Source organism: Erithacus rubecula, assembly GCF_903797595.1.
Source record: "Erithacus rubecula genome assembly, chromosome: 4".
Lineage (NCBI taxonomy): Eukaryota > Metazoa > Chordata > Aves > Passeriformes > Muscicapidae > Erithacus > Erithacus rubecula.
In genome coordinates this window covers 41,883,022-41,910,694 of record NC_136686.1, presented here as the reverse complement: position 1 = coordinate 41,910,694, position 27,673 = coordinate 41,883,022, and the positions used below count along the sequence as shown (strand labels likewise).

The 27,673-nt window shown below is 38.6% G+C and overlaps 1 protein-coding gene across 2 annotated transcripts in view; it reads left to right on the top strand.

The window, feature by feature from the left end:
- Nucleotides 1-27,673, top strand: part of PDZRN4 (PDZ domain containing ring finger 4) — a 226,566-nt gene that overhangs the window by 193,731 nt on the left and 5,162 nt on the right. Inside the window, exons 6-9 of one of the 2 annotated variants that reach the window (XM_079304157.1) lie at nt 16,228-16,326; nt 18,484-18,546; nt 21,940-22,041; nt 25,425-25,541. In XM_079304157.1, coding sequence (XP_079160283.1) covers nt 16,228-16,326; nt 18,484-18,546; nt 21,940-22,041; nt 25,425-25,541 — 381 coding nt within the window. The remainder of the gene's footprint in view (nt 1-16,227; nt 16,327-18,483; nt 18,547-21,939; nt 22,042-25,424; nt 25,542-27,673) is intronic. The other variant, XM_079304158.1, reaches the window with a different exon arrangement.

Genomic DNA, 27,673 nt, shown 5'->3' with positions numbered 1-27,673 from the left:
TGAAATTATGAGGTATTCTGATGCTTTTCTCTTAGAAACCATTGAGCAGCTTTATGTTACTTTTTTACTCAGAAAGTTTGTGCATGTCAGTAAAGGTACAGACAGGCACATGAATCATGTGCAGGTAATAACTTTCTGTGGTCATGTTTTATGGAGCTTTTTGTGTCCAGGCAATGAAAGGAAGAGAGAGCAGCCACGAGGGACATGGTATTTTGAGAAAAATCCATAGGAGGTTTTTCCCACTTGGAGCATGAACTAGAAACTATCCACATGCTATGTGGATTCTTCCTGTGCGGTAGAGAATAGGACTTCTGGAAATTAAGATATTCATATGCAAGTTGCTTTACTGCATCATCCTCCTCCTAAGCACAGCAACACATAGTGCTCTGAAGGTTGGTTAATAGTTCAGGGCAAAAATTATTACTCTTAGGATCATATTTTGATTTGTAGACCCAAGGGACAAATTTTTCCATCAGAGTAAAGAAATCAATGTGTGTGTGTATGCATGTTGAATGCAAATGTTAATTTATGCACAGTCATTCACTTAAATGTTTTGTTAAGTATTTGCACTCATAAATCTGTTAACTGTAAATTTAGATTAGTCTGTCAAATTTACTATAGCCTTGATCCAAACCTGCTGAAATTCCTAAGATTTCCTATTGACCTGAGCATTTCTGGATCAGATTCTGTCAGGTGATTTCACAAACAACTTGAAGAGAGATAAGCTAAAAACCTTTTGGAATTGGCCATAAGTCTTTGTGTAGATGTCTTTTTGCTGGACACTTAGAAGTTGCATAGGGGAAAATTTTACCCTGCTCTTCTTGTTTCTTCTACTGTATCTGAACACTGCAGTAGATACAGTGCAGCAGTAACACACTGATTCCCTCTTCCAGTAATACTCATCCCATTATGATGAGGGAAGGTATTTCAGGAGCAAAATCAAATTTACCAGTTCTGTGACATTACACTTTTAAAATTATTGATTTTTATTGGCGTTTTCTCCTAAGAAATAAAGTTCAGATTAGCAGTCTGAGTGAAACTGTTTATCTGAATAAAGTTATTTGAACACCTGTAGGTATTTATGGGTTGAGCTCTCATGGGCCACTGAAGAGTGGTCTCAGTGACGTTCTGAACAGCCTACCATTGCTGTAATAGTCCAGGAGACACCTGCCTGCCTGGTGAATTCTTATTTAAGACCTTTTCAACACATGGATTATTTAACCAATAAAGCAAACAGTTCTGCCTATCTTGTAAATTCATATTTAGGGCATTTTTAACATGAGGATTACTGAGCTGATGGCCTGTATCAACTCTCTCCAGAGCTCTGATAGTCTGCAAACACCCCTGTGTGAGCATTACAGGAGCTTGTGGCAAACACAACTGGAACTCCTCCTCAAACTGAACAAACAGTTTTTATGGAAACAGCTTCTGTGCACACACTGCCAGCACTGCTGATTGCTGCTGTCAGGCTCTTTTGTTTTGTTACTTGATGAGTGATTCTGCACAATGGAGCTAGTTATCAGGTCGTGCTTGTTTTTTTACTGTGTTTCCTATTGTGATTTGAGTCTTTGTATTTTACCCTGAACTTCTTAAAACTGGAGATAAATCAAAAAATGCACTTATAGGAAATAAAAGGCACTTCTTGAATTCAGCAACACCAAATATAATTTTAAAAAGAAGGCTTCAAGAAATATGGATCCTTGTAGAGATATGGGTGTTGCAGTTTAGGAGAGCTGAAATGGTGGACAAGGTTTTGTCTTTCCATTGTCATCAGACATGACTGTAGGAGAAATAGGAACAAACTTGCTGTGTTGTAGATTCTCAATGGAAAAAGCAGATGCTTCTCACCACATGCTTTACCTTATGGAGCTGCTGTTGTGCTGAAGGGACTGAACTGACAGCTCAAAGTGGGCTTAGATAATTTGGGACTTCATCATAGAATCGTGGAATGGTTTGGATTGGAAGTGACCTTAAAGATAATCTAGTTCCAGCCCTGGCCATGGGCAGGGACACCTCCCACTTGATCAAGCTGTTCAGTGCCTCATCCAGGATGGCCTTGAACACTGCCAGGGATGGAGCATCCTCAGCTTCTCTGGGTGTCTCACCACCCTCATAGCAAAGAACTTGTTCCTAGTATCTAACCTAAATATGCCCTCTTTCATTTTAAAGCCCTTACTTTCCCCTTGCCTTATCATGACGTGCCCATGTATAAAGTCCCTCTCCAGCTCTCTTGTAGCCCCCCTTAGGTGCTGGAAGGTTGCCCTAAGTTCTTCCTGAAGCTTTCTCTTTTCCAGGCTGAACAACCCCAACTCTCTCAGTGTTTTCATAGGAGACTTGGTACACTGTTTATTTTCTGATCATTGTTTCAGATCTAGCAATTATGGCTGAATCATGGTTGCTCCATGGTATAGAGACATTTACTGACACCATTGTTCTGATTTTTTGGTGGCAATTCTTCATATTATATAGTACCTGCTGATAAGAAGTATCATAAAGGAAGTGAACAGGTATGTGTGTGCCTGTAGTCTGTGGTCTTGGTTGCTTAGGAGAGTCTAGTTGTGGGGACTTGGGGTGATAGGCTGTCCTATCATACAAATATAAAGAGAAAAAATGAACTGTGTTTTAAAGCTCTCTTGTGAGGAATTCTCCTGGATTTGTAAATAGATTATTGCAGCTGTTTCAGTTGGACCTGAGGAAGCACTAAAGTGATCAGGGCTTCTAAAACCTTTCCTTGTGTTTTCTCCTTTTTAACTCAAAAGAATTCTGAGTGACAAATGCCCAGCCTGTGTCCCAGCTGACTGCAGCTATTGACTAAAAATGGAAAAAGTCACAGTTGAAAGGGGAAAAGTGCACCGGGATTATTTTTTGCTTTATTTCTTTGAGTAACACTGGATAATAATTAAAATAAGAAAGTTTGAGCATGCATTTGGCACAAAACACCATAAGCATTTTTATTTTTAAAATACCCATGGATTTACATCAATACAATTTACCCATAGACAATAATAAATATAGAATTTATCCCTAACTGTGGCCAATTGCACACTGTAAATGAGCAAAGGATTGGTAAAAGGAGCAGCCCTTTTCTTTCAGTTTTCCATTTAAGTATTGAAATCACATTTCAAGTATAAATAAATTAAACAAAACCATTCTGTTGAGGTTTTTCAGTGTTATAATGTCCTGTATTGCTACACGAGTTCACAAGCAGGTGAACTAAGGACAGTTGTACTGAGACTTGCCAAGTCAGTCAGTGGCAGAGCTGGCAGTAAAGCCAGAAGCCTTTAATTGTAATGCATCTCTTTTTTGGCCATTAAATCACTCTTCTTCCTTGCTAGTCATTGGGTCATTAAGATAGAAGGCAATGTCAGGGTAATTTCTGCCACAGCTATTCGTTGATTTTGAGTGTATTGATCTACATCATCACAAAATCCTGACATTCAAAGTGAATATAGTTGCTGTCATCTCACCTCCCCTAAGTAACAAATATCCCAATTTAGCGATTGGAATTGTGTCCACAACTGCAGAGGATCAAGAGAGAATGGGGAGAAAAAAAACCACAAAAATGGCATGGACAAATTTATGAAGGTTATTGCCATTTATTGGGTTCTGAAACAGGAGAAAAATATATCAAGTCAGTGATATTCATTCTGTTTCATGATTTCATAAAACAAGTGCAGGGTTACTCCTTACTTCACCTGGAAACTAATAAAAATTCTTACTTGTTGTCAAAGCTTATGTTTTTCCAGGAAAATGAAGAAAAGTGACTTTAGTTCAGCAACACTTTATTGCTGGGCAACATTACAATGTATGGAATGTGCTTTTCAGTCAGTGAAGGAAGAGAAAGGTGCTGGCAATATTTTAATATTTATGGAAATATGTGGATTATAAATCTTCTGTTTTGGAGAAATTCTTTGTTTAGACAGTTCTTACATTATTATCCCACATACTTCCATATAGGCTTTACAGTCAAAATGTTTCTAAGGGTTTTATTAATGCAATTTTTCATATGCCTTCTACTTGAATGTTCATGTAATCTGTCTTGGAAACATGAAATCTAGCTATACAGACAAAAGATGGGAGGGAGTAATTTATTTTACGTAAAGCAGCATAAGTCATGTTAACCAATTTATTATAATGTTGCTATTTTAAAGCTTAGTATCCTAGGAAATCCTAGAGCACAGGAAGCATGGGCTGAATCCCCCTAGCAAGAGGGAACCTTTTACAATAAACTGGACTTAAAACAAGGTTTCAGTATTATGCATGTTGGGCCTTCAGAGGAGAAATCAAAAAAAAGCAGGAGAGGCCTTTTCTCTGGGAATTTTCTTTTTTATTTAATGAGGGATCTCTTCAAAGAGAATGTGATAGTCATTCCTAGAGGGCATGGTTTGGTGAGCAGGAATACAGGTGAAACTGTATTAAGCATCAAAAAGCAGAAGATGAGTTTGCTTTGTACTCCATCTCATGATTTTATCAATCTGCACAAGTGTGTGTTTGGGGGTAGAGGGCATTCTGTGTGCGACAGAAGTTTGAACAGCTGAAACTCAGCATGGATATGGTGCCCATAGACCTCATTTTGGTGCCAGGAAAATCAAAATGTGTTTTGAAAGTGATTTCCTATTGCTTCATGTGCTTGATTTATAGGTACATGTATGTGATTAAAATTTGCATATTTTAACTATACATATTTTAACATGTGTATTCCTCAAGGTAAACAAGAGCATGGATGGGATGGAATTTTAATAGTGCTTTCTAAGAATTTCCAAGTTCAGATTTAAAATTAGCTTTTTCATAGTATTTTGCCTTTCCAATGGCTGAAAGGCATAAACTGAATTACAGAAAGGTATATTTCTCACAAATGTAATTGAAAAACTACATTTTTAACTTAATTTCAATTAATATCCCAAAACATTTATAGATCTAGGCTGTCCAAACACGTGGATTTGTATCTGGGTAAGAGTTTGAATATGCAGCTATATGTTCCATTGTCCAGATAAATGCTTGCTGCAGCAGATGTTGGCACATCTGTTATGCCTCCCCATTTCAGTTGGCTGCCTGGGTGTTTAGAAAGTGCTGATGAGGCAGATAAATCTTCTGACACATTTCAGGCCCAAAGCAGGCAGGCAGAAGTAACAATGATGTTTATAGAGCCTGGTACTCAGCAGTAACATTTTGAAATACAGCAAATATAAAGTATTATTTTACCTACAGCAGGTGAAATTTATTGTATTGTATTGTTTTAATTAATTATTTCATTTATTGTACTGTGAAAGCTAATTATTCTAAGTGATTTTCAGCTAATCTGAACTGAAGCTATGATGCCCCTTAAATCTCTGAACTTTGTTTATCTAAGGTATGTTGTCTAGAAAAAGTTGCTTGCCACAGTTTGGAAAGAACTATGAAGAGGTTTTAGAAAGAACCTATGAAGAGGTTTTCTATTAAAGTTAGGGAATTGGGAACCAGAAACAGCTGAGGTGTATGTGTTTTTTGGAAGGAGAATATCTATAATATGGGGACCTGAAGTTTCTGGCCTTATCAGAATCCTTATTTTCAACAGGTTTTCTTCTATTCAATGAAGCATGTTGGATTTTAATGTCTTTATATCATTAGGGCCTGGAAAACTCCAGAGTGTCAAAGACGACATTCATGGACAGAGAAGTATATATCTGACAGTCTCAAGTGAGGAGACTGCTTTATAAGCACATAGAGCTTTTGCATGTCTTGGATCCCTTCCAGACCTTAATCTCCAACACAATGAGTGATAAACAGAAATTTAGAAGTCACTGTAAAGATTTTAGGGCTGATGTCATGTGCTAGTATTATCTCATTCCCTTCAGTAGACATTAGCACTAAATTTTCCAAGTGGCTTTCAATTAGCCCTATTTGAGGCAAGTCCAAAAATCGCAGTGAGCCTGAGAGGAGCAAAGAAATGGATGCTGATTTTAGAGCTGATATAGTTATAGTTGGTTATTTTTTGCAGTATACAGTCTATAATTTCTCAGCACAGCTCTTCCAGGCTTTTACCACCCTCATGGTAAGAAGCACTGCCTTAAATATCTAACTGGAATTTCCCAAGTAGCAGCTGATGTCTGATCTCGTGTGGCTGTCACAATGCACCTCAAAGAAGTCTGGTTCTGACTTCTCTGGACTCTTCCATTTGATGCCTGTAGAAAGCAATAATATCTTCTTATTGAGAAGGTGAATTCTCTTCAAAAGGCTAGCCAAATGCATTTCTCCCAGCTTTCCCATTTTGGAGATGTACTCCAGCCCTCTAGTTAGTTAATGGATTTCGAGCCAGACATGGAATACTGCATTCCTACCTGATAACCAAGAGCAGGTCCATTATAACATTTTATGTCAGAGCCATTTCCACTGGAAACAGGTGGGGGACCAAATTCTGGAAAGCCCTAAAATGAAAAAAACTTGGACTGGTTAAGTTTAATGGGTTTGTTCTCCCCACCCTCAAGGAGACAGTTTAACATGTGCACACCCACTGCACAATTAAATAGTTACTACTCCAGTCTGCTTATCTCATTTTAACATAAGGTTCAGTTTCTGCCTTGTCTGTGCTATCCCCACCTACTTTGTTTAATGAGAAGAAAATGACAATGTAGGATCCAAGATTAGTGAAACACTTCACTGCATATTATCAGTTAGCTAATTATACCTTAACCTCCTCTTGTATCCTTGCAAATTCACATTTCTTTTAAGGTAAAGGCCAATAGCAAGGACCAAAGTAGACTGCTGAAAAATACCACAAAAAAGCATTTCATCATGGATCTCTCTGCTCAGAAAGCAAATGTTCATGATTTTCCCAAATATACGATATACCAGAAGGGGTGTTGGGTCTCAAACAGAAGAAAATATATATGGATACATATATAATGGAAAAATATAAATATGTAGTTAAGTGTCTCTAATAAATTTGCATTCATACTGTACCATGGGAAAAGAACAGAAATAAAGAGGACAAATAGGAAGGTGGAGGAAACAGTAAGACCATGGCTTGTTTGAAAGATGACAGTGGATATTTTACTTTCCAGTAAGTGTGATCATCCAGACAATAGAGAAAAAAATCTTTTTAAATAAGATTTAGAGTATTTTAGGTTTAATATTTCTCATAAGGGTTGATTTTTTTGGATTTATCATTTTGACAGGAATCTGTTATAATGCATGCTAGCTAAGCTTCAAGAGAAGGTTTGTGACTTCTTGGAGGACACACTGTTGAGCTGTTGAGCTGTTGAGCCTTTGGCAGCCAGGAAGCTGCAATGTGTAAAGGATTTTGTTTTTCTTCTTTGACTTCCATATGTCATAGACTCACTCTAAAGTCCACCATGTGTCTTTAACCTAAAATATTCTTTAAATGCAAGTCAGGCTACACAAGGTATGCCAGTCCTGCAGAATTATAAGTGTTATCTCATCCTCATATGCTTAGACCCTTCCTCCCACTGCAACAATGAATTTGTCCATAGCACAGTGATCACAGGCTTCTCATATTTGTAGTCCAGCTCAATTATTCATCCAGCTCAACCAGTTGTCCCATCTGCTCCATGACTGCTGTCCACCCCCTGTCCTCACTCAAAGGGAGTCTCAGCTGACACCAGAGTTTCTTTCTCCTCCCACTCATTTCCAACAAGCTATTACTGATCATCACACATCAGATTGCTGAATACTCACTGGCAGGCCTACATGCCTTAAGTTTCTCCATTGTTTGATTTTTCACATAGGAGTGAAAAAGCACACCAAAAATTTTCATTCCAGAGCTTCAGGGTGAGAGTGAATTCCCACATCCATTGGAGCTTCTTTATTATCAAAGGATTCAGCAGCTACATGGCCAAATTCTGCTTCCCTAGTTGCATGATGTTTAATTAATAGGTGCCTATATGTCAGCATATTAATTTTGGGGTTTTCTGCTAGTTTTTTCTTCTTTTTTTCTTTTGTTTTGTTTTGTTTTCTAATACTGGTATCATTGTCTACAGCATCCATCCCAGAGCATTCTTTGAACACAAAACAGCATGTGGCTCTAAGAAAAGCTATAAAGGAGGGATCAGTAGGAAAGTGATTTTAAGTATTTCTCATACTACATTACCTTTGGGTTTGGATTATGCATTTGAAAAATGCTTGCTGATATTTCTGCTTTCTGCTTTGATGTAAACAAATCTTGTGTCAGAGATTCTTAAATCTAAACCACTCTTTAAAAGATGAGGATTATATGAGACTTCAGCCTATAAGGTAAAGCCCCCACCCCTTGGACTGAGCATTGTTTTTCCCCACCATGTGGAATGGAGATAACCCTCTGTTTCTTTGTGGCAAGCTACCAACCAAATCCATTCTGGCAAATCTGACACTCAATGTGATTTGTCCTTTTCGATGCTGTTTATGAGAAGTCAGGACAGTCTTCTGTCAAAATTGATAAGTGAGAAGACACTGGGGAATGCAATTTTATTTGTAACAGCACAGCTGCCAGCAGTTCCAACCTGTTTACATCTAGGCTGGCTCTGTCTTGCTCCATAGCTTTTCTATTTCCATCCAAATAGCCCCCAAGTACATTGTGGATGTGCTGGTCTGTGTGAAATCAGAATAACAGAACATACTGGGACTGTTAGAAAGAGGAAAAAAAACATGTATTTCTTTAGGTTATTTTCACAACCTGATAATGTCGGTCATTTTAAAAGCAAAACCATGAGCTCTACCAAATCTCCATAGACATTTACAGAATGGGTTCTAAAACTGATCTATAATGTGCTAAAATCCTGCAGTGTTTGTAACCTTCCATGGTAAAGATACCAGAGGAATTAAGAGCTTTGCTTTTCTGATAGAAGCATTGTTTTTCTGGTGAAAGTGGTGAGTGTTTGTAAATTAAATTCCCTGCAAGCTTTTAAATACAAGTTTATTCATTGTGAAAAGAATGCAATAGGACCCTGCAGTGACCTGTGAAGGGGAGGGCTGTTTCATTGCACTCTGTTTCACACTGAATACTTCTGGAACATAGCCTACAATTAGCCTGTGTTACAAAGACATTAATGAATTTCCTGGAAAATCCCCTTGACAGGGGAGCATAACTCTTGATGGTGTTAGGATAGTTCTGAGATCTAGTATGCCTTTGTTTGCCTGCAGTATTACTTGCCTTCTGTCTGGAAGCCTCAGAATCCCAGGCGGTTTTGATCTTTTTTTATTGGCATACTTTAGAAAGCTGCAGTGATAGGCATTTCCTCTATACAGGCTCTCCTGTGAGCTGTTTCTTTATAGTAGCTCACCCTAAACACTCAGTTGTCATGGAGGTAAAGTAAAAGAAGAGGTTTATGTTGGACTGATCTATCTAATAACAGAAGAGCTTTTCTAGAAACTGAAAATTCTTGTTTCCTTTTGCCATTTCTTTTCTTGTTGCAGTTATGAATAAATAGGTAGTCCATGTAGTTTTTAATTAAAAGTTAATGAAGTCCAGAGATGGCTGTAAATGTCATTACTCTGATTCTGTGAATTGTGGGGTCTAACATTTTCACTTTCTCATTATAAGCATATACCCTGTCACTGTGTTTTCAAGAATTGTAGTCATGCCCTTAAATTTACTGTTAGATGGTTGTCAGGAAAGATTCTCTTCAGTGTATCTGACCTGCCTGGCATGCACTTACACACAGATATATAAGCACTGCATGTGCCTATATAGACATGTACATAAGTTTGCACACATAGACACATGCACATACAAGGAATTAAATATTTAACATCCACTCCAACTCCAAAAGCAAAATAGTATGAAATTACTTTGTTACATATACAGCAGAGACATCACAGACTCTCTTCATCTAAACAGAGATAGGTAGTCTATAGGAAAAAAAATCATAATTGAAATAGATTGTTTTGATGACTTCTACAAGTGCTAGGATTTACATCTCTTTCTTCTGAGTTTCTTCAATTTACTTCTGGTCACTGATTAAAGACATAAGCTCTTTAAAAAGCCATGCTCAGTGTAGGAAGCATGATTTGGGTAGTGTGAAACACTGTTTGTAACACTAAGTGTCTGCTTTAAGTGTGTATCTTACCCATTGTACACACCCTGATCGTTTGCACATGACACAACTCCTCCTGCACAGCACAAATTCAAGGTGAAATAAACTATGCTTTAAAACAAAGTCTAAAGAATAGGATTTATTCTGCTGATGATGCTTGTTTTACAAGCACTGTTTTACATCCACTCTCATTTGCAACACATGATTTTATATAGCATGTAATATCATTATCATCTCTTCTGAATTTGAGATGAATTTTTCTATTTAGTAGCTCCACTGTTAGCCCTCCTAGGGCTTCATTTGATTGAAGTCTTCCTGTATGAGGAGTTAAGATTCTGTTTGTATTATTTTTATTTCATGAGCCAAATTACTTGCCAGTGATGATGAGTGTGTGGCATTATGAATATTAAATATTATACAAAGTAGCAATGACCAGTAAATGACCAGTGATTTAGCAGCCTGGAGAAGATAAATCTTTCAGGTCATGTGGAGGAAAGAGACCAAGAAAGTGAATGCTATTAGAGAGATACTGCCAGGTGCTTGGCTGTTTGAAGCCCTGTCTGATAATGATCCCAATGCTTGCATCACTGAGGTGCAAGGTAAGTGATGAGACAAGAACTGCAGAGTTGGACACTTTTGTGAGACTGAGACTGATCTTTGCTTAGCTTCCATAGTTTACAGAAACTAACAAGAAACTGAAAAAATGATCTCACAGAGCCTTCATATAATAACTCTGACAGAAAGTGTGAAAAGCAGCCAAAATTCAGCTATGCATATAAACTGGAGGTTGATCTTACCCATAAAGATGCAGAATCAAGATGATACTGCAGAATGAATCATAATTTTAAGGTGTGTAGTCTGTGTAGTCCCTTAGCACTCCTGTTTGATGCCTCAGAGGACTGACACTAGCTCAGATAGATGAGGATTTTTTTTCAGTGTAACTAATTTATTAAAATAAGTCAGACTTTAATGTACTTTCTCAGTTAATTCCTCATTGAGCTATTCTGTAAGTACTCTGATCTTGGCCTTTTGTGCTTCATTATTCATTCTGTCAATTATACCATTAGCAAGATGAACAGTAAAAAGCAGCTTCTCAGCAATTACTACAGGTGAAAAAGGAAAAACAAAGACAAAATTAACTATTTTTTTCCTATTTTGCTTTATTATTTTGGTGTTGTTTTTTCTTAAAATCTATGCTAAATACTAAGCTTCTCCACTTTGGATCATCAGATATTGGGCCCCTCATTCCATTCAATAAGCCTTGATTTCTTCTGAAAAGGCTATGGCCCAGAATAACTTTCTGATGCAAGACACTGCTTTACAGATAAACAAGGACATAATCAAAAAACAGTCAGCTAAACCTTTGTGTATTTTAGCACTTCCAGCCTCTTAGGTCATCTCACTACCAGGTAAATTGTGTAAAGAGTTTGGAGCTCTGCCTGATAGTGGACTGAAAAGGGGTAAAACATAAAGGTGTTTCATGTCATACCTGGGGTTGTTTCAGAATCTTCACATGAGTAGTAACTCACTTATTGATGTAAGTGCATTGTTCAGGGTGGCTACAAAGATGACATTTTATTTTCTCTATTTTTTTTTTCTTGACATTGCAATAATATCAACTAGTAAGAATTATAATCTGGGTTTGGTTCAAAAGGTACTAGTAATCCTTCACTGGTACAGAAAAATTGCTGAACCCACAGACATGTCCATAGACTGCATCTCTTAGAATTCTTTTGCCTTAAAACACCATTACTTTACTGTAGGCTTTGTGGATGGAACTGGTCAGCTATATTTCAAACATTTTAGGGTTAAGCTAAAGCATATCTGAACTTCATTGTTTGTTTCACTACACAAGAAGTTTTTCAGACTGGCAAAATTTTTTCTTTCTGCTGATGGAGTAGGAATCCTTCTCCAGTATGCTGTGGGGATTTCCTTTTTTGAAACCTATGTGTGTCCTGTTGTGTTGGCTCTTAATTTAAAACCTGTTTTTTTCATACTGGTAAACTGCAGTGTTCCCTTCCCATTTCTGTCTCTTTTTTTCTTGTCCTCTATTTAGGAGTGCTCTTTCAACTGGAGAGGGAAGAAAGCAGGTTTTACAGGCTGAATTTTTTCCTGATCTCTTCCTCTAAAGATAAAGTTAAATGTGATGAGTAGATTCTAGTTAATGCTTAGAAATTAAATAGTTGACTGTATCACAAGCTAAAAATGTTTAGGATCTTCTGTCTGACTATGTCACAAAAATATAAACTTTGAACTATTGGTGACAGGTTCTGTTACACTGGGGAGTAACATTAATTTTATTTTTTTTTACTTTATCTCAATGGCAAGATAATATTCTCATTGCAATGAGGATTTTAATGTCCATTTAGGAAGAATACTGTTGTGTTTGAATTTGATGCTGCCCCTTCTAGGGCAGAGTTCATTGGACCCATTACTCTGGCATATTGTATGGGTGAAGGAAGCTCAGCAGTTGTGGTGGTTTTCATAGTTTGTTTTGGTATTTTAAGTGGGTTCAACAATTGCTGTAAAGGCAGATAAGGATTTTTTGTAAGGATGTGGAGTATTTATAGTATTCCTACAGTGCTTTTCAAACGCTCTGTAACAATTTATTCTTTAATGTGCTGCTACTCTAGTAGTGTTTTGATTGTTTTCTGCTTATAGATAAAGAAAACAAGTTACAAAAAATTATATGAGGTGACTATTCCTATGCAATTACAATCGAGCCTCTCCTAAAAAATCTGTCTTATGAGGCAAGATATTCCTAATTATTTTTTTAAAGCACAATGATTTTGAGAAGGTAGGGATATTTCAATCCTACATGATCTGCATCTCTTTTCTGTCTTTTGTGTCACTTCTGTCTGCAGAAATTGGCTACTTTATAAATTTGCATCCCAGTCTTTCAAGAAGGGATAACCTTTATTCTAATTTCCATGTCTGTCTTTTAACCACACAATTTATGGGGAAACACTTTAAAGCATTGTCTTTACTGAGGGAGTGCACTGAATTTTTGTTCTGGCCACACAGAGAAAAAAAGCAGCAAGTCAAAGATTTAGCAATTTGGCATTGATTCTGTCCCTTGGCAGCAAAGTACTCTTTGTGTTGAGAGGTGGCTGCCCCCAGTGTGCCCAAAAGTGGGGAGGGCTATCATCTCCTGAGCTCTTTCTGAACTTCAGTCCCTCTCCTCCCACCATTTGTCTGTCAGCACTATTCATCAAAGTCCAAATATTATTTTTCATAGATTTTGAAAATACTGAGTTTTGAAGACTCTCAGTTCAGTCCCTGCATGCACACAGACAAAAACCAAAGAGAAAGCAACTGTGTGTGTGCATGCATGCACATGTGTGCATATATCAAAAAAGTATTTTAGAGAAGGAAATCATGTCGTTACAAATACATTACTGCTGCCAAATTTGCTGGTTTTTCTGTTAAAGACCAGTTGTGTGGAGAAAAACTCCACAACACTATAAAGCATCTGTTGAAAAATGCTATGTCAAGTGTATTTGACTGTGATAGTCCTGGTTCTCTAGTGTTTCACTTGCTGCTCTTCTGTTGAAGTGTTTCATATGAGCTTGTTACACAGACTTAGAGATCAGACTTGTGGGCTTTTGCTCTGAAAGATGATTTACTATTTTATGCAAAGTGTTTTTAAATTTTCAAAAGATATTTTTCAACTCTGGTTTGTTTGCTTGTGACCAGGATGTATTGTGTTTCCTGTGAAAAAAGAGATGCCATGAGGTTAGTAGTGCAGGTGTGCCATGGGCAAAAGGCAGTTGTCTGGAAGATTTCCAGTGTAAAGCAACAGACCTCAATCTACCATCTCCCTCATGCTGAATGAGACATTACTTGAATGTGTATTTGCATCTGGACTGAAAAACATGAAATGGTTGTTGGGCCTTTAATACTAAGATCTCAGTTGTAGGTATCTACAGCTTCTAAGCAGCCACAACCATGTGCAGTCATCAGACTACACCCCACAGAGTCATGGAGGAAAGATGTGGTCCAAGATTACCAGGCACTCAGCTCTTAGATCTGTTAGGAGGCAGAGAAGTGAGAGCTGTAGTAGCTCAAGCACTGAGTGCAGCCAGGGCTACTACAGCCCAGGCAGAGGGTGCTAGTCACTGATACTTGTCATCAGCTGGTTTTGGTAAATCTCTTAGACACAGGATGAAGCCTCCAGGCTCATCCTCATTTTCCTTTGCTCTTTCTTGCCCTAAATGGTTATTTTTTTTTCTGCTCATTGAGCCAGCGCACTAGGAGAATTCAGTTCATTTGCAGCCTGAAACATTGGTACAGCTTTGTAGCAACATTTTGAATCAAATAATTCATGAGAATTTCAAGGTCATTCGTGTCTGAAGAAATTGTGTTCAGAGCAATCCTTGGGGCCTCTGTCCAGCCTCAGCTTTGGGATGCAGGAGGTTGTGCCAGCAGGACAATGAAAGTTAATGGATTTCAACTTGTGCGCAGCTCCCCGTTTGCCTTGATTTAAAGGTCCCAGTTTCGGTCCTTTATGGTGTATTTAGGTTTCCTTATAGGTCTCCAAGGGACCACAAACTTCTTTATTCCTTAAAAGTATACCTTGTTGCTGTAATTGAAGCCGTTTTCTTACTGTAATTTCTCCCTAATATTACAGTTCCAGTCAAGTGGGCTTTCCCTCTGGAGACATCAATTACTGTGGGTTTTGAATAGGCCTCCCTCCAGTACACATCCTTTTGCTCCCAATGCAAAAGCAGGTCACTGTAATTCCCTTCCCTAATGAAAGCGTGCTTCTGGGTTTCTTCTTTGAAACCCAATGTGTCATGTGTTCTGCTGAATAATTCCACTCTTTACAACCCTATGTAGAACTCCTGCCATATCTAAGAAAAACTTAATATTATAGATTTTATGAGGGGTTTTTTTTCTACATTTTCTTTGTTTTTATGAAGACACTGAATGTCCAGAGTCCAGGGAGAAGCTTCTAGGGTTTGTGCAGCTAGTGAACCTGTGTAGATTTGAATTTTGGTGAGGGAGAATGGGAGCAAGCCATAGCAGTGCACTTTGCGAGAGATGTTCAGCTGAAATGAAAACATCCCAAGGCTCATTGGCTAACCCATGTGTGTGCAGTACAGGTTTTTCTGTAAATTGTGGTATGTTGGCAGCTGAGCCCCACAGCTTGCTGGACTCAGTAGAGAGTCCACACTGCTGTGCATCCTGTGCCTGTTTGTGGATTAGCCTGCGTGACATTTCTGGAAATGGGGGGAAACAAGCTCTGTATCACAGAGAACTCTGTATCTGAGAACTGAAGCAAAGGTTGGTCTCTCTTCTTTTATTGCATAGTCACAGAAGCAGAAGCTGTCAGGGTCCAAATGTGACCTGAAGACTCCCTTTACATACAAATGCCAACTAAAGTTTCTCATTTGCAGCCAAGCTAATATTCTGTGTTATTGGGTTCATCCTGCTTTATTGCAATTATTTGTTACACAATGTTCAAACCAAGTGCAGCTTTGCATTTTTGTGAATGGCTCCCCTATGAAACCCTAAAGATGCCTAACTCAGATGGGTGTATGTAGCAGTTATCACTCTACCATCTGCCCAAAAACTTGCACTTTTCATGAGATGCCACTGCTGGGACATCTGGCACTAAAAATATGTTTTCTGCATCATCTCACAATTGAGAAGATGTCACGGCTGTTTAGCTCCACGGGAGATTCCTTGAAGCATCTTTCTTTTATCTAACAGTTTCTGCAATAAAGTACCACTAAACTGGCCAGGGAAGGAATTTTTATGCCATTAATGGAAGCCTGAATTTCTGCTTTATGGCTTGATTGTTGTCAGAAAGGAGAGGCACTTGTGTGATGGATTGATTGATGGTAGCCAGTCTGTCTTACATGCTATAAATCAGCTGGTGTGGTGCAACTAGAAGGACTATGTAATCTACTATCAGTCAGTTCTATCACCCAAAAGTCAAAGACCTGCAGAGTCAATGCAAAGCTATATTTCTCCAAGTTGGCATGTCTTACCAAACAGTTTCTGTATAGCTTGAACTTGCATTGTAGTGGGATTTCCTTCTTAATTCATGGAATTTCCCCCTTAAAGATCCACCCATAGCATTGTGTCCCAGGATTGAGCAGGATGAGTAGGTCATACAGCATGAGTGTCTCAGCAGCTTGGTGCTCTCCTGTGCTGTGCATTCTTTTCCACCCTTGGCAAGAGCGACCACAAAAGCCTGTAAATTCTCTTGTAGGAGGTGGAGCTGTGCCGCATTGGCAGCCAGGAGAAGCTGGGGCTGACTGTCTGCTACAGAACTGATGATGAGGAGGACACGGGAATCTATGTCAGTGAGGTAAGGACATGACATTGGGGAGGAGCATGGGAGACGTTAATGGGGGGCTACACATGCCAGGGAATGAACATGCAAGTGCTCTTAGAGAGAAGTGCAGAACTGTTGGACATCAACCAGCTCATGTCACTCTCAATTAATTTACATTATCAGTTAAATCATGTTGCCCAAGCAGGGTAATTATTACTAGTGTGCTTCTTTACTTTAAATGCTTTTAACTACAACATTGTAGTTGGTAAAGCCTAAAGCAGTCTGAGAATCATCAGAATTTTGAAGGAAATGTGTCCTTATGATGAAGATCAGGCAGAGCTTTTGAGCAGAAAAGTGCCTTCTCCACAGCCCTGCTTGCATTCTCCCTCTGCCACAGCCTCAGTAATCCTAGCAGTGGTCAGTTATTATTGTACTGTTTTTGTGTTTATTACTGCTGTGGTACACAGAGATATATCACAGGTGGGCGGAAAGAGTAGCTTTAGGAATTAATATGTTGGAAAATGAAAATATAGAATTCTGAATACTGAGGTGGGATGAATTATCAGGTTTTCACTGGCTCCACTCAGAAAATGTGGCACCTAGCACAGATTGTTAGCCTTTCGCAGGGTCAGTCCATAAGACTTCCAAGAACACCATCTCCCTTTGAGTCTCTGTCATTCAGATGGGGGGGTTTTTTGGGTAAAACAGAACTCTTCTGATTCCAAGATCACTGTACATGTTCTGCATGAACTGTGATCCCAATTGGTCACTTTTTTGACATACTGAACCAAATTTTGATATTAGAGAAAGGGTCTTCACCAAAAGGAGGATTTGTTCCTGGAACAAGGCTGTCCAGGGGTGAGGTCACAGCACCAAGCCTGTCAGAATTAAAGGCGAAACTAGGCAAAGCTTTCAGTGATATAGTTTTGTTTTAGGTAGTCTTGTGAGGAGCTGGTTGTTGGGCTTAGTGGGATCCTTATCGGTCCATTCCCATTTGAGTGGTTCTGTGGTTCTAAAGTATTAGTCAAGCTCATGGTTGGAGAGGACCAGAAAAGACTATTCCATGTATCAGTGAATGGGACAAAGGCAAGATTGCACATAAAGAGGCTAGTAGCAATGTTAAATAATATCATAAGCACAGTCTTGGAACAAGAATGAGAAATTTATATAAATTACCTAAGAATATATCTTCTACCACTTGTACAAGCTGTACTGTTAAAGTCTGTTTGACCTTGTGAAGACAAAGAAAGCTCAGGAATCTTTTAATGCATTCCAGGATTATATCTGAAATGTTCCATTTATCCTACATGATAAAATTTTCTCAGACCTGTAAAAGTGAATGTTTTGATACTATCTTTTATACTTGATTAAGGGCTTCAGATTCATTGTTTTTTTCTATGACAATGCACAAAAAGAAAATAATATCTAACAGGTGTAGAGGATGTAGCCTGCAAACTAAACGCTCAACTCAAATTTTGGTTTGAAAAAAGAACTTATGTCATGATGAGGTAGAATAAATGATTTAAGATAATCATCAAGTGAAAGGTGATAGATTGAATTGTCCTGCAACAAGCAGTAGGTCATTGCTCACAGCTGAGTTATAGTGTCTTTGATAAACTATCTCTGGAGCTCTAAATATCTGTTTAGGTTAAGCTAACTTAAAATTAACTGGTTCAGACTAGGAATGATGTACAGGACCTGTGAGTGATCTATACAATATGGATCCTTTGGGTTTTTTTCGATGTTTCCTTGCAAACAGATTGATTACTAAGATAATAGTTTAATAGTAAATGTTTCCATGGAAGAAAAATAATTGCGGCCAAATACAGGTCCATTTGTAAACAGGTATCAATTGCTGCAGAAGCTTTTCAGTCTATAGTAAACTTCCAGAGAAAAAGGTGTCTGTCATTAATTTTTAATGCTCTGACAGCTGAAGGTTAATGCCTGACAGTGGCATAGGAAAGTATTAATTTGAAAATCATATGCTCCCAACCCTTTCTGTCTCGAGGCTTTTATCTGAAACAAGCTCATGTGATCATTTAAAGAACTGTTCCGTTTCTGTGACTAAAGGAAACTTCAGATTGCCTCTACACTGTGTGAAAATGGTACTTTTTCAACTCATGCAATTGTGCAGCTGTTATAATTTCCCATAAAAATCCTTTCATGTTCAGTGGTTATTGTCCTGTGCAGGTTGATCCAAACAGCATTGCTGCCAGAGATGGACGGATCCGTGAAGGAGACCGCATTTTGCAAGTATGTGACAATAGACTCTTCCTTAAACTCTTCAGACAAACATGCAGTGCCATCTTCTCTGTGAGCTGTTAATGAGGGAAGATAGTTCTCTTTGTTACTGTGATCGATGAGAAAATCCATGTCTGTCTGTTTTTTAACACAATAGCTGGGAGCTACTGTGCATGTACTGAAAAATGAGACTGACAAACTCGTTCTGGCTTATGCACTTACGTCCCATGTCTTTTTTTTTTTCCATATTTATTAGAAAATCTCATTTCCTCTATGTTCATCTCAGTGTCAAATTCTAAACAGGATCCTGCAGACATAAATATAAGTGTCAGAGATGTGATGATCATTCAGCAATTGCATAAATTTGGGTAAAACTTATTTATGCTAAGCGTAAATAATAAGTTTTCACACAAAAAAGGTGTTGTTTAGAGAAGGGTGATCTTGAATGTACTTAAGGAGGAGGTTCATTAGGTTTTTGTTAATATTTTCTTTCCTCCCCAAAAATGCATTGCTTTTCTAAATTCTTTTCTTGGCTTTTTTTCCCCCTTTGTTTTTGTAGATCCACTTGGTTAAAGAGCTACCCCAAAGATAGGCTTGTGTGTTACAGCATAGGTGGGTGGCTGGCTGCTGCACAGGGCAGTGTACTTGTACAGAGAGGGGAAACAGAGAGAATGGCAGTGGGTTTCCATTTTCAACCAACAACGGGTAGTGTGTTTTTAACCTTACTGCAAAATCATGAAACAGCTGCCAAAAATCTGTTGACTGGGAATTTTTTGCTGTATTGTAGCATTTTAATTCTGATTCCAAGTTGTTTTGCCTTGTATTTTTGCCTTTTTTTTCACTGAAGCCCCAGAAGAAACTCCTGGTGGTGACAGGTTGGTTTTGTGTAATATGTTCCATAATTGCCCTTCTATAATTTAAGCACACGAGCTTTCAGGTTTTCACAAGATCAATCTGTTCCTTCCTTCCAATCTTTTCATTTCTTCAGGAAATATCTTTGCTGAAACCTGTATCTCTTATCCTGGTACAGCTTAAATCAGCTTTGGGAGTCTAACTACACAGTGCCTATTAGCTGGCTTACCAAAGCAGTCCATTTTCTATAGAAGAAATAATAAATTTAATTTTATTGTCAGGGCTCACTTGGGGACTGCTGTTTTTTTCTCTGTATGGCTGGGACTGTGAAAATATTCAGAATGATGATGTTCTCCCCCAGAAAGCACAGATGCCCCTGTGTGAGGGCAGTGACATCCTCAGCAGGACTTGGGATGAAAGGACCATACCATAGGCTACGTGTAGGAGAGGAAAAGTTAGGGCACTGCCTTTCATGCTTTATGTGGCATACCTACTGAGGATATAGCAGTATTTTTAATTTCAAAAATCAGAAAAACACCCCTTTTTATTCAACCAAGTAGAACATTTCTACTCTATGTATGTCAAATTAAGGAGAGTAGGTCCATTTCCCACTGCTTTCCTTGTTTCATAAAATTTTTGGACGGACAGCCAACAGCAGTTCAGGCAAATATACTCCAGTTCCTAATGAAATTCAATTCATTTCAATTTTGAGTAAAGATTCCAGGAGTGAGAGAAAACATAGATAATTCTGCCATCCTCTTGTGGACTGGAGCATTACTTTAATGTCAGTGCTGATATATAGCTATGAATTTTATCATTAAAGTTAACACCCGGAGAGTTATGTGGGGTTTACTTTCATATCTGAAAACACATTGACCCTCTATCTCCTCTTATTGATGAGATAGCTCAGAGAAATAGAAGGTGATGGTGCCATTATGGGGGGATTACAGTGAGGCTGGGAGAAATACAGATCCTTGAGCACAGGGCATTTTCTGTGGGTGCCAGGCAGCACTGGTTAAGGCTATGGGGGGGAATACTGTGTTATGTGTATTCCTCACAAAAAGACAGCAGGTTTCCTCTCGTTTTTGAGGCTGTAAGTGCCCCCTTTTCATTCTCAGAACCCACCAACCTTCACAGTCTAAACATCTGAAAACTGCCTGAGTACTTTATATGAAATGTTACGATGTCAAGGGAAAGTTTTAAGAGAACAGTCCTAGTGGAAGTTGCCTAAACTGCTATTTTTAGCTGTGAACCTGCAGGCTCAGCAGAGTCCATGGGGCAGGCTGAAGTCCTGCTCCTTCCCCATGACAGAGCAGCTGGGATGGGGTGGGAACCTTCATTCAGGTGGCGTGGGGACAGCCCAGCTGCCACCATGTCTGGGGTGGTTTGTGCAGGCTGGGAATCTGCTCCTGAGCCCCTCTGTGGCTGCATCTCTGCTTAGGGCAGCTCTGTGTGACCCAGTCTCCCACAGACCACCCCTGTCCCATCATGGAAGATTGGAAGAGTCTCGGACATTTCACTCACTGCCAGTTAGGTAATCAGGGATTTTTTGTAATCTGAATTAAAGCTGTGTTTTTGAATCAGGGCTTTCAGGCCAAATATATATGCACAAAAATGTCACTTTCTCTTTGATTTTCAACTACAAATTCTTACTACTTTGAAATTGAGCCGATAGAAGATTTTTTTCCCCCAATAAAATATTCAGATATTTATTTCTACCATCCAGTTTTGTTTTCACTCATTTTGAAATAGACCGAATTTTGGAGGTTTTGTTGCCACAATGAGAATAATCGACTTCTTGTGCTGTGAATTGGACAAAACTGAATTCATATGGGAAATAAGATTTCTATTTTATTCTCTCATAAATGGATTTTGGACAATGAAAATTGTGTTTGTTACCATGTAGTCATGGGTGTCATTGTTTTTGTGGGGTTACAGAATAGAGAAAGGTAGCAAGAAAAGACGAGTTTCATTGAAGAACCACTTTTATTTTGATTATCCCCTTGTAAGGGGGATACATATGTTTTGTGTGGTACCAGCTACTAAGCTGTCCGCACAAATATGAAATGATTAAATGGAGCAGCAACAAGCAGTGGCCTGAAAGTATTGCCTGGTGAGAGATAATACTGTAGCTCTCTAATTGCCTCTCTACCAGCATTCAGTGTGACTGATTTCAGCTGTAGCATTACCAGTCTTCTTCCACCAGCACTATTATCTCAGAGTGACACTTCCATTACTCTGAACGGAGAAAGATGAACGTCACCTGTCAGGGGCTGGTTAATTGTGTTGCTAGATGTATGTTACCAGGGCGCAGGTTGGACATTTATGAACATAACTGCTTCCTCTGATGTCCACCATCCTTCAACGATCAATACAGCTCTTACAGTAAGCGCATAATTGAGTGAAGGCACTTACCACCGAAGGGCTGAAGATGAGCCCGTTGCGCAATTTTCATTGTCCATACATTCAGCACAAATGAGCTGATATCTGCCCTTTATTGTGTGTTGCTCTGTGGAAATAGAAACTAATGTGCCACTTTCATTTGTTTCCTAGATAAATGGCCAAGATGTCCAGAATAGGGAAGAGGCAGTGGCGTTGCTCTCCAGTGAAGAATGCAGGAAAATTGTGCTGCTGGTTGCGAGGCCAGAGATGCAGGTTAGACTGAACAGATGCACTGAGCCAGAACCTGGGTTATACCATGCATTCACTGTCACTGCAAGTAATGAACTGTCAAGAAATAGGAATGCCAAAGTTACTGACAAAACGAGCACGCAGTTAATTGCAGAGTTTTGCCCTTTTTTATCCAACAAAGAAAATAATATGATGTTACAAGGACATTTTTTCCCCAAACTAAACAAGTTCTTTTCCTGCAGAGTGAGCAGGTATATAAATAAAGCTGGCAGAACCAGTATGGTATTTGTAAAATATGAAGTAGAACTTGAAAACTATGGATTACTCATTAGATGATTCTGCTTTGTTCAGGGGATAAATTTCCAATACTTAGCATTCATCAATTTTATCTTTTATATAAAGGTTATAATTTATATGAACTTACACAAAGCATTAGCTTGTCATTGGTGAGGGGTTGTTTTATGCTACGTGGTTATAAACAGGCATGTAAACATTGCATACATGTATGTATCAATTATGGGACTTTTACTACAGTATCATTCAGCAAATGGGAATCTAACTGTTTTATCAGCAACCTGGTTGCCTGCATCTTGGGAGATGCATTTTCAAAAGCTTTTAGAAACATTTTTAAAATTTAAGTTTTAAAAATAAAATTATGCTAATGCCAGGAATCTCACCATGCCAAGAATATTTAATATCATTGCAGGGGACAGATGTTAGATTGATTATCAGATAAAGAAGATGTAGAGTAGTAGAAGATTACTGTTTTTACATCCCTTTATGTTCTACTTGTAGACCTTTGCAAAGCAAAAGCACACTATGTTGTCACTGTTCTATCTGCCAACAATTCAGAGCTGGTTGAGTTGCCATTTGTCTCTCATGATATTGTTCTGATATTTTCAGTCTCACTAGCTGCATATAATGTATAAATTAAATTAATTAAGTTAATTCAGTGTCACTTGGAATATCTACGTGAATACTGTAGTTATAAAAGAGTCTCAATTTCAGCATTCATGTCCTTTATGTTTTTCTGGAAGCTAAACAATTCTTATAAAACCAGTTACAAATTACAGCAAAAATAGATGTGCCTCACTTTAGACTGAAAAACTCTATACCTCAATTGCTGAAATTTTGAAAGAGATTTTTCAGTATTATTCCAACCATTTGTCATTCTGTTTTTCTTTAAGGAACAGAGACTCATCCACTTATAAAATACATGCCCAGAGACAGTTCAGTCTCTGTATTTGTTTAGACTGGTCAACATGAAATAAGGAGTCAATATGATATGATTAGCATGAGATAAGGAGTTACTTATGTGTGCCAATGTAGCTTCCCACACAAACACTCCTTACAAATAAGGAGTGTGGTTTAGGCCTTTGGTGATGGATTTTTTTGTTTGGTTTATGTGTTTTAAGAACATACTCATACAAAACTGGTAAAAATCCAGAGTAGATCAGAGATCAGACTGTCAGCTGATTTCTGCTAGTTGTGTTGCTTTGACTTGTAAAAACCAGCAGGATTAAGCAGGCTTTCATTTCTATGGTAATGGCAGTATTGCAACCTTGAAGAGTGACTGTTGAGCACATTCCCTCAGTAACAGGGAAGAAAACCCCTCTGACCACTTACCTGTTCAGTGAATAGTGAAGTTTTCAAACAAGGCAACAAAAGAACACACCACACACGTGCATTCTCATGTGTGATTGTGTACACAGTGTATGTAAGTGCACATGTATGCTAAGGCACATACTAGTTTTCTTTCAAAAGCTGTAACATAACATAAGCATTCTCATTAGTTATATACTGGGTCTACCACAATCAAATCAGCAGATTTGCCCAAGTGGGATTCATCTTTCATCCTCCAAATTTGTTAATCTCTGCTATTTCCTCACGTGAGATGAATTGAACTGTGTCCTTTACAGTAGGGGAAGGCTGTGCTCATTCTTTCCTTGGGGGGGAAAAAAGTAAACTAGACAAGTAAACAAAACTAGCAGATGTTTTGTAGAATAGTTTGAAAGTCTTATTAAGAAAAAACATAAAAATTATATGTCCTCAAGGAAAAAAGTCTCCTCTTAATCCCAAACTGTAGGTAACTGGCTTTACCAGGGGAAATGAAAGGCTTATTATGTTCTTTATAAGAGGAAAGAATTTGTTGACATGGACAAAACCACATCAGACTTTGCTAAGGAAACAGTGATGTTCTGCCAGTATTCTATTAGAGGTACTACACAGCATCAGTCACTCCTTGTGTAGCTTTGAACTGCTGCTACTACTACTGGTTTAGTGTAACTTTTCTGACTGCTGACATCTGTTACCAGACCTGTCCTGGCTATGAGGCAGTGATAATTCTGCTGTAGGTATTGGCCTGTGCTACATCACTCTTGCTGTCTTGGGACATGATTATTTTGTAGTCTTGTAATTGTCTTATGCTGAGGCTTTTCCTTTTAGCATGTTTTTGTCACCATAGTCCTGTGGTTCCTTCATCAATGACAAAACAATAAGTGTTTCCTTCTACTATAATCCTGTGATTATAGCCAAGAGTGCCATTGACCAGTGTTTTTCTTTTTGAACCAGTGTACCATCTGGCAAGAGATTGCAGGTACAAAGGATGTGTGCCATGTGCACACATGACCATAATGAACAAAATGGGAAGAACAGCATTTTAGGCCAGGGTGCCTGTTTTATCAGTTTTGAAAGATGTGAAGAGTGTGAAATGGCTTCAAGAAGCGATATGTACTTGACAGAAAACATAGCATCCCCTTCTGTCCTTTTGCAGCACTGTGTTCACCAAATGTCAATGTATTATTTTACACTTGGGGAGAAAAAAACAAGCAAACAGATAAGCCTTGCTTCCCGACAGACTGAGAGAACGAAAATTGCCTCCCTTCAAGTCACCTCATCTTTCTATCACCCTGTTCTGTTTATTTGTTTACCTGGAAGATCAATGGGAAGATAGTGGCAGAAATGCAGCATAAGGTTTCCATTGAGGTGATGGCAGCAGGGCTGGAATGGAGGTTGTTAGAGAAAAGAGCCCAGTTGCTTCCTGGCCCCATTAGTAACATTGCCATTCTTGCAGTGCAGGGTCTCTCTACTGATGAACATGACAGCTTCAGGATTATGTGCTGTGCCTTTCATACCTTTTGAAAGGAAATAATGTCTGCGCTGTGCAGTCTCCTTCATTATGACAGAAAATCAGTCATACTGTTTTGCGAAAGGATAAAAGACATGAATCCCATCTTTTTATCCTTTTTCTTCTCTTCTTTTTTTTGAGATGTGAACTCCTACTGCCTGGCTTTCTGAAGAGAATCATTAGAATAAAAAGAACTAGTCAAGCATTGCCATTTGGGTTTACTCTATTTTAGCATGTGTCCTTGCTAACATAAAATAACATACTAATGTATTCTTTGCAGCTGGAGGAAGGGTGGCTGGATGATGAAAGGAATGAATTCTTAGAGGAGTTAAACTTGGAAATGTTGGAAGAGCAGCATAATGAAGCGATGCAGTACACAACCAATGAGGTGGAGCAGGTAGGACCACTACTAAACATATCATTTGAAATTTTTCTAGGTTTACTTTTTTTTAAGGTAGAATGAAACAGTGAGCTGTAAAATGGAGTCAAAGGTTTGATAGAGTTTTCTCTCCAAATGCTGTGATCTCCGGTGCACTGTATGGAAGGAAAAGAACAATACATGCTTAATCCCAGTATGTCAAATTAATTTAAGAGTGTGTGATAAGTACAGATTTCTCCTCTTCTCTGAACTCTCAGAATAATATGGCATTCCTTCATTAATTCTGAAGTGTTTGGGATTTATGATGTTATGATTCATGTCAGTTTTTATTAAACTGGTGCTAATAATATCAAGGTCATGGGTTCAATCCCCATATGGGGGATTGAACTTTAGAGCGGGACTTGACGATCCTTTTGGGATGCTTTCCAATTCAGAATATTCTGTGAATCTGTGAATATCAGTGTAGCACCTAGAGCTCTGAGCTGAGCTAAGTGCCCCTTTTATTGTATGCATGCAGTGTATGAGCCAGCTTTGCACTTGAGCTTGCAAAACAAGATGGAAGAGGTGTTTAAATAAACAACAGGTGTTTTGTTAATGTGAGTGTATTTCTCTTACACCGACAGCACACAGCTCAGCATTTGTTTTGTTAATGGAGACAAATAAGCTATTGTTAGCATAGTCTCAACTTCCTACTATCCTGACTTTTACCAGCCCATATGTTCTGTAGGCTGTGTTACTGTGGCTAACATACCATACAATTTCATCAAGGGGTCTTCTGAAGTGTAAACTGTTGTGAAAAGTGTAAGGACCCACTCCTGGATCAGATGATCTGCCAGTATGCACACCTGTGTGGACCCAAAGACATAAAATTCAACTTCTCCTGGCTTCTGGATGTATGCAACTGGAGAGAAACTGGTTTTCCACCCACAGAACTTTGTGACTTACAATTTTTTCCCCATTCTGAATTACTCAGAGAGCCTGTGGCATTTTTTTCTTTGAAGTGAAGAGAGGGAGTAAGAGCCTTCTCTTTTCTGGAAACCAGGAAGCTTCTTTGACTTCACATGCCTCGATGCTTGGTCCACACTGGGGAGCCTGAATGTGTATTTAGTCTGTTTCCTCCTGATCTCCCCTCCAGCCTTGACACTGGGTCATTGAGTAGGTGATAGCTCATAGTAAAGCTCTTCCCTGTATATCAATGAAATATTCATTGGGACAGAGACACTGACAGAATGATTAAGTCAATTATCTGAAATATGATAGATCGGATTACAAATATTTGATCTTATGAGCATTTAATTATTTACACCAAGTGGAATAACTCCAGGGTCAGGGGGAAGGGAGCCTTGCAACAGGATTTTTACCTGCCTTTTAGTTGTGACTCTCCTTTCCGGGCAGTGAGTGAAGCCTCAGTTTCCCAGCTTAAATGTGCTAACTGCTGCACTGCCAGCTACTTTCAGCTTATATATGGCAATTGTTTATTGTTTTAACCAAAACTTTATCTTGGATACCAAATATTTCCTATCAGAAAAGCCACTTGTTCTTTGCAAAACAATTTTGTTTGCATGGTGACATTTTCACACAAACCCCCAATGTTCTGGTATAAATTCTTGAACAAATCTATCTATAAACTCCTACCAGGCACTCACATTACATATTGGGACCTCTGAAATCACTTTACAATTGTGACCTTCCACTGCAAAGTTCTTGTCAAGCTTTGGCTTTTTCACTGAATTTGGGTTGTGGATAGTGTTAATTAGTGAACAGTGATATTCTGTGATGTGCTTTCACAGAACCTATTGAAATTGTTTATCTCCTGTTGGAAACTTTTGCCAAGGTTTTTTGGCTTTTTGGGTTTTTTTTTCCATGTTGAGATTTTATACTACTGTAAAGAACACTACACTGGAAAAAATTGTGGTCACTTATGATCTGTCAGTATCTGACATTGCATTGCTTGAAGTAATTCTAGGACAGCCAGACATTTCTTTGCCCTTCTGATGAGTAATTGAATCAACCAAATGCAGCTTGGTGTGTAATGGGGCGTCAGTAATTTGTGACAGCTGCTGTCTCTCTAGACTCTATGCAGTGACTCGTCAAGTCAGAAAACTGCTTCTTTGCTCCTTGTTAGGCTGGGAAATCTAGCAGTTTCCTGA